This window comes from Dasypus novemcinctus, chromosome 9 (genome assembly GCF_030445035.2).
Source record: "Dasypus novemcinctus isolate mDasNov1 chromosome 9, mDasNov1.1.hap2, whole genome shotgun sequence".
NCBI lineage: Eukaryota > Metazoa > Chordata > Mammalia > Cingulata > Dasypodidae > Dasypus > Dasypus novemcinctus.
The window spans coordinates 38,014,802-38,029,649 of NC_080681.1; the positions used below are offsets into that span (position 1 = coordinate 38,014,802).

General features: G+C 35.5%; 1 protein-coding gene across 10 annotated transcripts in view; it reads left to right on the forward strand.

Annotated features, from left to right (window-relative positions):
• The window catches only part of KYAT3 (kynurenine aminotransferase 3), a 66,460-nt gene that overhangs the window by 23,741 nt on the left and 27,871 nt on the right, over positions 1-14,848 (forward strand). For all 10 annotated transcript variants that reach the window (XM_004469687.4, XM_004469689.5, XM_004469695.5 and 7 more), the window contains 5 exons: positions 3,290-3,439; positions 8,065-8,151; positions 8,893-9,018; positions 9,123-9,243; positions 14,623-14,699. In XM_004469687.4, coding sequence (XP_004469744.1) covers positions 3,290-3,439; positions 8,065-8,151; positions 8,893-9,018; positions 9,123-9,243; positions 14,623-14,699 — 561 coding nt within the window. The remainder of the gene's footprint in view (positions 1-3,289; positions 3,440-8,064; positions 8,152-8,892; positions 9,019-9,122; positions 9,244-14,622; positions 14,700-14,848) is intronic.

The following is a 14,848-nucleotide window of genomic DNA, read 5'->3' on the forward strand; positions in this document are numbered from 1 at the left end:
AAAGTTTTTTTTAGAACACATCCATGCCCATTCACTTATGTATTATCCATGGCTGCTTTCACACTGAAATGGCAGACATGATAGTTACAGCAGACTGGCCCACAAAGACTAAAATATTTACAGTCTGGCCCTCTGCGGAAGAAGTTTACTGATCCCTGATGTAGATTAACTCACAATCAAATCCCAGCAGACTTTTCTTTTGGAAATTAACAAGTCAATCTAATATATCTATATATGGAAAATGCAAAGGACCTATATATTATAAGCAAAAATTTCTGAAAAAGAAGAACCATGTTGGTTATTTCAAGACTTATTATAAACTTGCAGTAATCAAGATATGTGATATTGGCTTAGAGACACTTAGATCAATGAAATAGAGTAAAGCATCCAGAAATAGGTCCAATAAATGACCAATTGATTTTTCATAAAGCTGCCAAGATAATTCAATGGAGAATAATATATTGTATTGGAAAAAATAGCTATCTATATGAGGAAAAAAATGAATCTTGACCCTTAGCTCACACTGTACACAAAAATAAACTTGAAATGGAGATAAAACTAAAAATTCTAAAAAAAACATGAGACAGTCTTTGTAGGTAGGCATATTTTTTTTGGACCATACAGTGAACCATAAAAGAAAAAAATGTTTTAATTAGACATCCTTAAAATTAAAAGCATCTATTCTTCAAACTAAATCATTAAGAAAGTAGAAAGACAGACTGTAGAATGGGAGAAAATATTCACAATATGTGTATCTGACAATGTAAAAGAATTCTTATAACTCAATAAGAAAAACATTTTATTTTTTTAATACTTTTTTTATTTTAATTTTTAAATACTTTAGATTACATAAATGTTACATAAAAAATATAGGGGATTCCCATATGCCCCATTCCCTACGCCTACCACACTTTCCCACATTAACAACATCTTTCATTAAAGAAATAGATTTTAATTGGGCAAAAATTTTGAACAGACAGTTCACAGAAGAAGATATTCAAATGTCCATTAAGTACCATGAAAATATTTTTAGCATCATTATTCATCAGAAAAAATGCCGAGTAAAGTTACAGTGAGACACCATTTTGTACCCACTAGAATGGCTGACAATGACTGATAAAAACTGATAAAATACCAAGTGTTCACAAGGATATGCAACTGGGGCTTTTCCTACACTATTGGTTGGAATATAAAATGGTACACTACTTTGAAAAATTGTTTGGCAGGTTTCTTTTGTTGTTGTTGTTGTTGTTTTTCACTTCATTTTCCAAGAAGCTTTAGGTTACAGAAAAGTCACATAGAAAATATAGGGGATTCCCATATACCCTTCCTCACCCCCTACCAACAACATCCTACATGGGTATGGTGTATTTGTTACAATTGATGAACAAACACCAAAGCATTTTTTGGCAGTTTTTAATAAAGTTAAATATACACCTCCTATATGACCCAACCATTCCAGGTAATTACCCAGGAGAAATGATAACCTATATTCACATAAAAACAAACACAAATGTTCATGCTGGTATTATTCACAAGAGCAAAAATCTTGGAACAACCCAAATGTCTATAAACAGGTTAATGGATAAACAGTATGGTATAGCTACTCAATAGCTACTATTCAGCAGTAAAAAGGGATGAAATAATATTATTGAATGTGGATGAATTTAAAATCAATATGCTTGTGAAAGAAGCCAGAAATGGAGTTTATGGTTCCATTTATAGAAAACTCTAAAAAATGAAACCTAATATGTGGTGACAATCCTCAGCAGAAAGATCAGTGGTTGTCAGTGGGGGGAGTTTGGACTAGAAAGGGACACAAGAGAATGTGGGGTTATCCAGGTGTATATACTTGCAAAATTCATCAGCCTCTACCCACTTATACTGGGTACATGGTATTGTATATAAATTGTATCTCAATGAAGTTGAAATAAAACATACTCGTACCTATGACCAAATAATCCCACTCCTAAGGTTCTATCTCATAGAAATAAACACACCAGGACATAAGGATAGATGAATATAGATGTTTATTACATCTATACAGATGTTTTTGTAATCATAAAAAAATTTTAAAAACTAGAAATGACTTGAATGCCCATCACTAAAGAAAGGTTAAATAAAAATTCATACAAAGAAATATTCTAAAGTTATTAGAATGACCTCTATATCTGTTGACCAGGAGGAATACCCAAAGATGTATTCTTAGGTGATAAAAGCAAGCTGCAGGGATATGTTCATACTACAATCCCAGCTTTTGTAAAACAAACAACGTGTGTGTGTGTGTGTGTCTAAGCCTGGAAATGGGTTTGTATTCTTACCAGGCTGTGGACATTGGTCACTGTAGGGGGGTGGCAATGGAGGAAAGTTGAGGAGAGATCACAATTTTTTTCTTTACATCTTTGCCTTCTTTTACTTATTATATGAAGCATGAATTAGTTTTTTAATTAAAATTTTAAGAAAATAAGACAGACCTTCATCATGTTAAGGAAAGATTTATAGGGTTCATGGTTGCTTTTTAGATCAGCTTTTGCTAGTATTTGACAGACTTGGAATTAAATTGAAATTCAAAGTGAACTTTGAATTCTAGGAGGGGTGGCAACCTTTTCTTGCTCTTTCCATAATTTAGGTATATTTTCTAATTTTGAATTTAAGTAATACTTTTCTTTTGCTATCTTTTTTCAGTTTACTTGCTGTGTTATATTACCTCCTTTATTGTTAAATAATTACACCCAGTTTCGCTAATATTAAAATATCGTCTAGTCTCAAAACATGAAAAGTGTGCTATAGTTTTGTTTGTTTTTATTGATATAAGTAGGTGAGGGTCTGGGACATATTGGTCAATGTTCTGAAAGTAATAAAAAGGAGATAAATAAATGCATCTTAGACAAGAATACCTCCTTCTTTACTTAGTAGTTACCTTCTCTCCAGCAACTAGGAAGGGTAGGTTCAGGGAATATACAGTTATTGCAAGTTTTATGGCTTATTTTAATTGGGAGAAAAATCCTACTCTACTCAATATTATTTAATTTTTGTCAAAAACATGCTAGGAGTTTACTTTTATCCAAAGCAAATATTTTGGGGAAATTTTCAGTAATGTAGAAACCTCCAAACGTAGGGAAATTCTCAAGAAATTTAATACTATAAATAAAACAAACATCCTTTGGGTAATTATAAACATCAACCCCCAATTTTAATACTTCCCACAGTTTAGAGCTATATTAACTCCAAGACGTAGATCACATAATCAAGCTCAAGGTTTGTTTTCTTCTTTCTTCTCATCCAACAGGGTCATCCATCCCTTGTGAAAGCTCTGTCCTGCCTATATGAAAAGTTTTATCAAAATAAAATCAATCCAAATAAAGAAATCCTTGTGACAGTAGGAGCATATGGATCTCTTTTCAGTGCCATTCAAGGATTAATCGACGAGGGAGATGAAGTAAGTGTATTAATGTTAATATAACACCTATATTAATCCTTATCACTTGTCATGCCTTTGAATCCATTGTAATTTATCATTCTCTTTTATATTTTAATGATTGTTGAAGTGTAATACGTATGTACAATAAAATATACAAATCTGAAGTGTGCAGCTCAATAAATTTTTAAATAAACATGTAAACACGACTCAAATGAAGATATTTCTGGCACCCCAAAAGGCACCTATGTGCCCCTTCTTAGTGTATAATTCCCCCAGAGGTAACCACTCTTCTCATTTCTGTCACCATGGATTAGTTTTGCTTGCTCTTTAACTTGATAGAAATGGAATTGTATATTACGTACTCTTGGGACCTCTTTTTTTTTCTCTTATCATTATGTCTGTGAGTATCCTTTTTTTTTTTTTTCATGTAGCTCATTCTTTTTTATTTCTACATCCTATTATCCTATTTAGATGAGGGCAAGTAGAAGGCACTAGCAATGATGAGGGAGAAAGAATATTTAGTTTTCAGTGCTAAAATAAACTTTGACTTGAACTCAACCAACACATCTTTGGTCAATGTCTTTTTGTGCCCAGTATTGAGCTAGTAAGGCAGTGTGAGAATATGTAACAGGAAGGGTAAGCAGTTTCTGCCATTTTGTACCGTGACCTAAGGACAGCGTTGGTTCTTGGCTCAGTGATCTCTACCCTTACTTCGCCATTACTGTTCCAGTATCTTTGCTTCAATGTTCTTGAAATCTTTCATTTATTCTAAAATTACTAAGGATCTCCTATGTACTAGGCACTGTGGGAGAAGAGATTTTAAAAAGACACTTTCCACACTTGAATTCCTGCCTTGTAAAGAAAATAGACTTGTAAACAGATTAAGAGGAATGCATGATAGTCAGTTATGGAGACTATTGATTATGCTGGTGAGAAGAGAAAGGCGTGATCAATTCTATGACTGTAGGTCTGGAAAGCTCCCGAGGGGAGTTTCCTGATCTGGTCCTGAAGAAGGAAGTTTCCCTGATCTACACTGCTCTTTTTCTGAACTCCCTTAGTACCTTTTTTCTACTTCTTTTAAAAAAGATATCACCTGCTTGTGTTACGTTATGCTTTTACATGTCTAATTTCCTCTGCTTTGCAAGACAATAAGCTACTTAAGGAAACTTGTTAATGAAGTACAGTCACATGTTCATATTCACAGTCTCATTTAATCCTATAAAATAGTACTTATACTTTTAGATTGGATAAAACCCTAAATTTACTGATGGTATATGAAAAGGGACATTATTGCTAAAAGAGATTTTTAAAATGACACTTGATGTTTGATTTGCTGATCCTTGTCATTTGGTATAAACTTGCCTTTGATTCCCTGGGAAATAGATATTGTGGACATATAAAATTCGAATTGGTGAAAACACACAAACAAGAAACAACAATAACTGAAAAAAATAACAAAAACCCATGTACAATTTATTATATTATGGAGAGGATAGTAATGTTCCACTGAATAATACAAGCCTGATGGTTATACAATGCATTTATTTGCCTGCTTTCAATTTTAAAGATTTTAACCAACCATCATGGGTGTGGACTCTGGGTGAAAGTTAATAAAATTCTTTCTGCTGCTGTAAAAAATCTGCTGATAGCTCGTTATTCTACCCTGGAAACCATTGATAAGGTGGTGTACATTAATATTACTAAACCATGTTGCTTTTGATAAAATTATCCCGATTGATAAACAGTATCTGGACTAGAAGAATTATATACCTTATGGGGACACTGTGTTTTGCTTCCCTGAATGCAGTGGCTCTTGTCACTAGCATGTCCCTTGTGGTGACCCTGAAAGCTATGTCCATAAGATTGTTACCAAAGCTATTGACTCCTATACCACATTAATTATGCATCATAGGATTCAATAGCTTTTATTTACTTGTTTCCTTGCTTATTATAATTCTTTCTCAGTAGGATGTAAGCTCCATCTCAGTAGGATGTTTATTGCTATATCTTCAGCACTTAAAGTAATGAGTGCTTAATAAATATACCTCAAATCGGGGAGGAAAATTATTCCCACCATAAAAAGTAAAAAGTAAAGGCCAACCCCTCTTAATTAAAGGTGGAATGGACATCACCATCCCAGAATCCACAGGTTTGGAAATGAACTATGGACTAAAGTAGACCCACTGGTATTTTACTGTAGACTTATTGTGATTCTAAAAATGGAAAAAATTACATCATTGATGTGGAGGCAGTGACCACTGGAGCTTCTGAGGTCAGGGAGAGGGAAAAAGAGATGTAATAATACAGGGATATTTTGGGGACTTGGAATTGTCCTGAATGACATTGCAATGACAGATACAGGCCATTATATATCTTGCCATAGCCTACAGAATTGAATGGGAGAGGGAAGCGGACTTGGCCCAATGGATAGGGCGTCTGCCTACCACATGGGAGTCCACGGTTCAAACCCCGGGTCTCCTTGATCCGCGTGGAGCTGGCCCACGCACAGTGCTGATGCACGCAAGGAGTGCCATGCCATGCAGGGGTGTCCCCCGCATAGGGGAGCCCCATGTGCAAGGAATGTGCCCTGTAAGGAGAGCCGCCCAGCATGAAAAAAAGTGCAGCCTGTCCAGGAATGGTGCCGCACACACAGAGAGCTGACACAACAAGATGACGCAGCAAAAAGAAACAGATTCCTGGTGCCGCTGATAAGGATAGAAGCGGGCACAGAAGAACACACAGCGAATGAACACAGAGAGCAGACCACTGAAGTGTGGGAAGAGAGGGAGAGAGAGAGAGAGAAAGAGAATTGAATGGGAGAGGGTGTAAACTACAATGTAAACTTTAATCTGTGCTTAGTGGCAATGCTCCAAAATGTGTTCATCAATTGCAATGAATGTACCGCACTAATGAAGGATGTTGTTAATGTGGGAAAATGTGGGAGGGGTAAGGAGTGGGGCATATGGGAATCCCCTATAGTTTATGCAACATTTATGTAAAATAAATACCTTTTTTAAAAAATTAAAAATATATTTTAAAAAGTAAAGTAAAGACCAGGAGCATCAGGCATATTCTTTCTACTTTACCACTCTGCCTCCCTAATTCATTTTCCTTTATGGAGCTCCCACTTTGTATCAGGCACTGTTTTCTACCAGGGCTACAAAGATAGGTCATCTTGGTTCCTGAGAACTTCAAAGACCAGTGAAGAACTTACAGTCCGCCTGAGAGAAGGACCCGTTCCTGGTTAATTCTGTGTTCTCCCCAATACCTACCCCCTAACATAGCACATAGTACTTAGTAGGCCCTCATATGAATTGAATGCCTGGTACAGATGAAAAAGGAACTTTTAGAGTATAAGGGTTTCATATGACTCCAGTGAGGAAAGGCCATGAATAGATATTCACATCCTAAGAAATACAGTAGTAAAGAGTGAAAATTTAGAACAATAATTAGGTACCATTAATTTAACCAATAAAGAGTGAAATGAGACAACCTAATGTAGACTTGTGAAATCATGAATTATTACCAGATTTTTTAAAAGTAATTTGTCTGTATCTGTAAGGTGCCATAAAAATGTTTATATCCTTGAACCCAGGAATATTAATCACATCAATTTATTCAAGAAACTGCTTAAAAATTGAGTAGTTCACTTACAAGTGATCATAACACTGTTATTTATACAAGCTAAAGGTAAGCAAAATGTTCTAGGATTCAGTGGACTCAGGTAGCCATTAAAAGGATAAATATGAAGACTGTAACAACATGAAATTTTCATGACATGCTGCTGGGTTTTAAGAAGGTAGAAGGAAAAATTGAATGTATATGATCATTAAAAATTATGTGTTCAAACTCTCTTTACAGAAAAACAAGAAGTCAGGCATGCCAGATCAGGCCCGGCTGTTAGGGATGAGATAGTGATGGTACTGGTTGGACTGACCCACTGACTTGACAGTCAAGCCAGGAGTGATTGAGTGATAGCAAGTAGGGGCAAAGGGACAAGGAGTACAAGGAGCTAGGATTAAAAAAGGCAGAAAACAGATGTGAGACACCTGGAGGGGAATTGTGAGTATCAGACAAGAGCAATAGCGTCCTAATTACTCATCTCCCTGCATCCACTCTTTGCTTTGGGATGCTTCTGAGGAGAGAAAAATACCTTTCCTTTCAGGAAAATACTTTTAAAATAGTACTTCGTAGAGAGCATTGCCGTCTTTTTTTCCCTTATTGCCCTGCTTCTGCCATTATCTGATATATGGCTTATATTCTAGATTTTATCATTTGAAATAGGTAGAAAGTTCTTAATTTGGGAAGGTGGGACAACACTTTGAGAATGTAATGAAAGTTACAGCCCCTCTCGCCAGAAAAATCTACCCATGCACTTATCAAATTTTGCATGCAATTTCAAGGATCCTCACTGCAAGGGCATCAGTAGATCTCCATAAGACACCAAGAGCTCCAATCGAGACCCCCTGGACAAGTTTATCAAGGTCTATTCCACTCAAATGCTAGCTCCATGAAGGCAAGGACTGCCATTTTCACTGTACCACCACAACACCTTGAACAGTGCCCGGCGCTTAGTAGGTACACAGTAGTTAGTAAATGAATTGATGATTACTATAGTATGTTCTTATTTGTTTTTATTTCAGGTCATAATCATAGTGCCTTTCTATGACTGCTATGAGCCAATGGTGAGAATGGCTGGAGCAACACCCATTTTTATTCCTCTAAGATCTGTAAGTTTGCCAGTATGGTTCACATGCTTTAAGAAGTTTTGAAAACACCGATTACTTTGTCACAGTTAATAGAGAAAATTTCATTTCATTTTGGCATTTACTATTTACCTCTACTCTGGAGGTAATCAACAACCCAATGGAGGAAACTTTTTTACTTTGTTTGCCTGCGTATCTCTTCTATCACTATCCATGCTTTACATAAGTCTACAGTTTTTGTGGTGACATGTCTGTCTCTTCCACTGGATGAGCGAAACCAGGTCAGAGACAGTTACTGACTCACTTTTAGAGAGCTCCTTTTAATGACTAGCAGACCTCAGGGTATATGTCAGGTGCTCAGTAAGTGCTTGCTGAATTATAAATAAAGTGATTTTTTCTATTCTGCTATTAAATTTAGGAAAATGATAAAATATAGTACCATTCTATCACGCATGTTAACTACAGCTATAGCTGGCAGTACATGTTAACTATAGTTATGTATTCTTTCAAGGAAAATCATCACCCTAACAGCTCTTAATGTTGACTATTCATTTTTCTACTGGCCAGGTGTGAGCATGAGACTCAAGCCTTGAACACTCAAGACAGACCTAGAGCCTACTTATTTTCTGGTCACATTCTTTGTCAGTTCTCTATCTAGTTACCTTTGCCACACCTTTCTCTAATTTTTTTCCTTATTAGGTTGTTTATTTGTAAGACAGCAAACATGAATTAATTGAATTAAATCACATCTTCCTTCATGCTTAGAAACCTGTTGATGGGAAAAAATGGTCTAGCTCTGACTGGACATTAGATCCTCAAGAACTGGAAAGTAAATTTAATTCCAAAACCAAAGCTATTATACTCAATACTCCACATAATCCCATGGGCAAGGTAAATAAGTCTTTTATCTCTTTATATAGTCTTCTGATTTATTGTTTTATCATATGTTGAGTACTAATTGGCTCTACTTTTTTTTTCCCCTTAATAATGTATAGGTATATACCAAAAAAGAACTCCAAGTAATTGCTGACCTTTGCATCAGATATGACACACTCTGCATCAGTGATGAGGTTTATGAATGGCTTGTATATACTGGAAATAAGCATTTAAAAATAGGTACTGATTATTACACAGAGTCACAGATCTAAATTTGTTTGTGCATGTGTGCACAACTGTTTGGAAAGAATCCCAGATCAGCTTTAAAATAGTCTTTGTAATGTGTATCTCTCACCAGCACTTGAAAATAGTGTTTGAGAGAACAGTGAGTGAATTAATGAATAGGTTGCAGACTTTGGTGAAGTAAAAACTTTGGGGAAGAGATTTTGTATGACACTATTAAGCTCTGAAACCAGACAAGTAGAAAAAATTCCTATCAGATAAATCAGGTTATACTGAGATAAGTAAGCATAAAAGCTCAAGATATACTTAAGAAATGTAAGTGGTTTGGTTTGTGAGGGTGCTTTGTAATAACTGTCAGGCATGTGAGTGGAAAAGTAAGGTGATTCCCAAGGACGTTGTTTATGAGAATGAAGAATATATACTTTTTGAGGAGGTCAGTGGTTCTGAAATTTACTTACTGGTAGAGCACCTTTAAACCACTTGCTCGCATCATGAAATAGCAGTATATGTATTAAATTCCATTCTGAAACAGGCACAACTTTACTAACAAATTCAACAGGAGAAGTCAGTATAAAAAAATCACAGTTCTGCGCATACTTGTCTCTAACATAGAGCTATCGAATAATCATATTCGAGTCTTTCTGATTTTATTAATATTCTTGGATAAATGTTCATTTGTTTCATTGTCAGTAGAAAGTACCAAAGACTTAAGAAAATTGTGCAGAAGAAAACTTAAAATTGATTTTTAAAATTCTCTACATTTTGTTTGACTGGTACCAGAGTACGAGTGAGCATATTTTAAGAAAAAACGGTGTGACAAGGCACACCCCAATGTGCCTGAATTTGTTTTATAAACATAGGATCCAACTACAGATGAAGGTCTTAAACAAATCAGATGCTCTGGCAGTGGAGATGATACTTCGTACATATTTATTTAGAAGTAAAAATTATAAAGCCTATGTGGAAAGGGAAAAATCAAGTATGAATCAGATGTCTCTAGCTTGGACCATGCAACAGAGTAAGGCCATTAACTACAGGAGGAACTATAGATGTGGGGAAGAATTGAACCAAGGAAATTCCTGGCTCTCAAGCACTTGCCACGCTAAGTTTGAGTGTGTGTGAGACATGCAAGAGCTGATGTCTGGAGACAACTGGAAGTACAGGCTTGATGGTCAGGATCAAATTAGGAGGGGATATATTTTTGGTACACATCAAAATTTTGCTGATAGCTGAGCCCTTGGAAGTGAATTACTTTTGTCAGAGAGAAGCAGAGAAAGAGCCTAGGAATTTGTAGATTTTGTGATGTTAAGACAGTGCAATGTTACATGTCAAAACTGCATTAGAGTCCATTACTACTATCTTGTTGGTGACCTCTGTCCTTAGGTGATTTGAACTATTCTAGTTCCCAGTTGAAAGTCAGACCAATATGGACATTTAATGTTTTGTATATAATTTTTTTGGATTAAACAGAAGGAAAGAGACATCTATCTAATAAACAAAAATCATTTTATATTCAACATAAAATATACATTCATGTCTTTGTGATAAAGCTTTAAATTTTAGTTAAAGCTTTAGAATTTTCATCAACTCGGTTTAGTGGTATTCTTTCCAATAGATCACTTTAAATAATCTTTATTTATTGTTTAAACCTACAAACTAGAAACCCCACTTAGTAAAAGTGTAATTGATAAAGTTATTTGCTAAAGAGATGCAAGACATTTTTAACTCAGATTTTTTAGCTATTAAAACATCTCATAAAGTTAAAACAAGAAAAAAAATGAATACATTATTTCATTATTTAGAGAGTACAATTCATTTGCACTAAAACTTATTCTGTCAAATACTGTGGCCCTTGTTACATGAAAGATACAAAATTGCCATTACATCAATTTGCAATATGATAGTTCTTTAATAAAATACAATAAGACTTTCTAGCCATCCATCATGAAATTAACATGAAATTAACATCATCTTCATGTTGTCACAGAGGCAGTTACCCCTTATATTGCACTCTCCATCATGCCCCTAATCTTTATCTGACTTGTCTTGAAGCCTTAGCTGCCTGTGAATAACAGTTATAGCTGCTTTGGCTGATTTAAGGATAAGTTATAAATGAGAATACAAAGGCCAATTGCCTTTTAGATGTAACTGCAATATAAACTTACAGTATCCTGGATATAGCTTTCTAAAATCATTGGACCTGCACAGGTCATTTGTTTGTTTTTTGTTCGCTTGCTTTTTGCCTATGGATTTCCACTTTCATGCATAGTGCTATAATCATCTATTCTGCCTATCTATTCACAATTTCATAATTTACATGGGTCCTCAAATCTCTGAGATTGAGAGGACATGAATATTTAGATGTCTGAAAATAATTTGTCACTTTTTATTGAAATAGTAGAATTTTCTCTTATTGGATCAGATTCTTGATTAGAGTATCTCTATGTTTCAGTAAAATGGCATTCAGTCAATGAAAGAAACTCATTTTCATTTTCTCCCCTTATATATATATACTAATATACAGATAATTGTTAAAGTAGTATAAAGTTTCTCATAAATCATTCAGCTAATCAGCTTACTCCTTCAAAAAAAAGAGTCATCCCCATTTAAATGTCTAACTAAAATGATCATGAACTAATTACTTGGCTTTTCTTTACATTCTATAATTAGATTTGCTATTTTGTGAACAAAGCCTACATTAGAAATGAAAGTGATTAGTTTTGATTTCCTTTGTATATGACCTATAGTCAGGATTTTACTAAGTGCTCTGGATAGTTCTTTCTATTAGGCCTCCATGATTTTATACATATTTTATTACCTTAAAGGAAGTGACACCTTGTATTATACATAGTTTAGATTTTCAAATAAAATATGTATCATGGTATTCTTTTGGAACACTTTGTAAGACCAGAACCGTCCTGAAACTTAAGGGTTATTGATATCAAATGTTAGAATAGTCCTTCTTCATGTGGGCCCTCTGATTATTTTCCTCTTTTATCTTTTGAGTTTTGTTATATTTCACAGAGAACACAATGATAACTTTTCTGATTTATAGTTTTTCTACCATTACAAATATTGGCAGGTATTTCAGGACAGGCTGAAATTACTTTTGCAACCATTTTGAAGTTTCTTTAGCTACCTTACATTTTAGTAGGTGCTTTACTTGCCTACCAGTAGAGTACTTTAGGAAAGCAATTGCTTAGACCTCCAGCAATGGGTATTTATTTTCCCTTTGTGTATACCAGCAGTTTTAGAACAATACAAGAGCATCCATTGTACCTGTTTTAAAAAACAAGGGAAAAACTTGTGGAATTTTGTGTAAAGAATTTCACTACTTGGGGAATCCAGGAAGCAGTGTTGCATGTAGCTTTCTCAGGAGATTAAAAGAATGGAATTAATTTACCAATGTCCAGCAAAATTCACAAACTCTTGCATTTCATACCTCCCTGCTTTTCTACCTGTATGCTTGTTGCCCCAAATAACTTTCTTCCCCTTCTCTGCCTTGTTATATCCTATTTGGCCTTCCAAGCCCCAGCTCAAGCATTACTGGTTGCCCTAACACCCTCTTCTCTCCTTGCATAACCCTCCATGCCTGCTGCTGTTAGAGTACTCATCACAACATATTACAATTCTTGCTTTACTTGTCACATCCTCCCACTAGACATTAAGCTCCTTGAAGACAGGACTGAATCTTACTCATCTTTCTTTCCTCTGGACCTAGCATAATCTGTCACCTGGTAGTTGTTAGTAAATGTTTGAATAGTAAATGAATGAATAATATTTATTAAATATTAAAGCTATTATTCCACTGGAAAGGTACGATACTTGACTCTATCAATTAGGATTCTTTTGACTGTCACAGCAACTTTAATTACACAGTAATGATATTTATTATCTCACCATTCAGGAGGGTCCCAGGCTTGTACCTCTCTTTTGGGAGTAAAGAAACTTTCCCCAGAAGCTCCCCCAGAAGACTTCCACTAATGTCTCATTGGCCAGAGTTGCATAACAGCTCATTCTTAAAGCAGTCCCTGGCATGGGCGATGGGGATTACCCTTGTGCCAGTTTGGCCATCCCTGGAGCTGGGGTGGCAGCTTCCCTGAAGCATATGGCTATCAGGGAAGAGGGAATGTTTGCCCAGGATTTCTAGGTATTATACAGGCCTGTCAGATTCTCATGTTCTGGTGACCCACCCCAGCACATGCAGGAAATCATGAGGAAGGAACAGGGAAATTAATGTTTAAAAAGGAAAAAATGGGAATTCCGACACAGTGGTTCCAAATATGTACATATCGTGCTGGGGAATATCAGAGCTCCCTGCCCTGGGAATAGGATGAACTTCTTGAGCAGTCTATCTCGTAAGTCCTTGCATGACTTTCTCTGACCAGAACATTGGGAAGGGGTTAGGATGCCTTTTCTGTCAACTAACAGCGTTAGCAGCCCACATTCTGTTGAGTCACTTGGGGTCTGGGCAATGGTGGACTGAGGATCAGGCCAGGATAATTCAGGTAGACCTTCAATTTATGTGCTTCCACTTAGTTCCTTAAGCTTTTTTTTTTTTTTAATGACCCAAAGGTCATTCATTAGTTGAAGAATAGGTAAACCAAATGTGGTATGTCCACACAGTGGAGTATTTTTCAGCCATAAAAAGGAATGAAGTATTGATAACATGCTACAACATGAATGAACCTTGAAAGCATATGCTAAGTGAAAGAAACCAGTCACAGGAGACCACATATTATTTAGTTACATTTAGAAGAAATGTCCAGAATAGGCAAATCTAGGGACACAGAAAGTTGATTAGTAATTGCCTTGGGTTGGGTGCTAATCACTAAAGTGTACTGGGCTTCTTTTGAGGGTGAAAAAATGTTCTAGAATTGATTGTGGTGATGGTTGCACAACTCTGTGAATATACTAAAAGTCACTGAATTGCACACTTTAAATGGGTGAATTGTATGGTATTGGTATTATAGCTTAATAAAGCTGTTATCAAAAAACCACACAAATTGTTGTACCCTACCCCAAGAGATTTTGATTCATTAGGTCTTGGATGGGGCCCAAGAATTTGCCTTTGTAACAAGTTCTCAGGTAATGCTGGTGTTCTTGGTTTGGGAACCATATTTTAAGAACTACTGCTCTAGGAAGACTGTGGAAATCACTCAGGAAATGGGCAAAATAAAGATGGGCTAACCAATAGCCAGGACCACCACCAAAATCATGCCACAGAATTCTTATATTGAACTAAAAGCCTGTTGGAATAGCTATACCAAATGTAATACTTATTTTCATTGAATTAATGTATCTTTTTTAGGTTTTTAGATTATACAGAATGTAGATTAATTAGAAGATAATTTTGTGACATATTTTTCTATTCAGCCACTTTTCCAGGTATGTGGGAAAGAACAATAACAATAGGAAGTGCTGGAAAGACTTTTAGTGTAACTGGCTGGAAGGTAAGATGACTAAAAATCTAATTGCTTAAAAGTGCAGGAATGTATTTTATTTCTTGGAGACTGTTTTGTGTTTTATATGCATATATATTCAGTTTACATAAGTTTTCATATTTGATCTTTTGTGTGTGTGTGTCATTCAGCTCTCATGT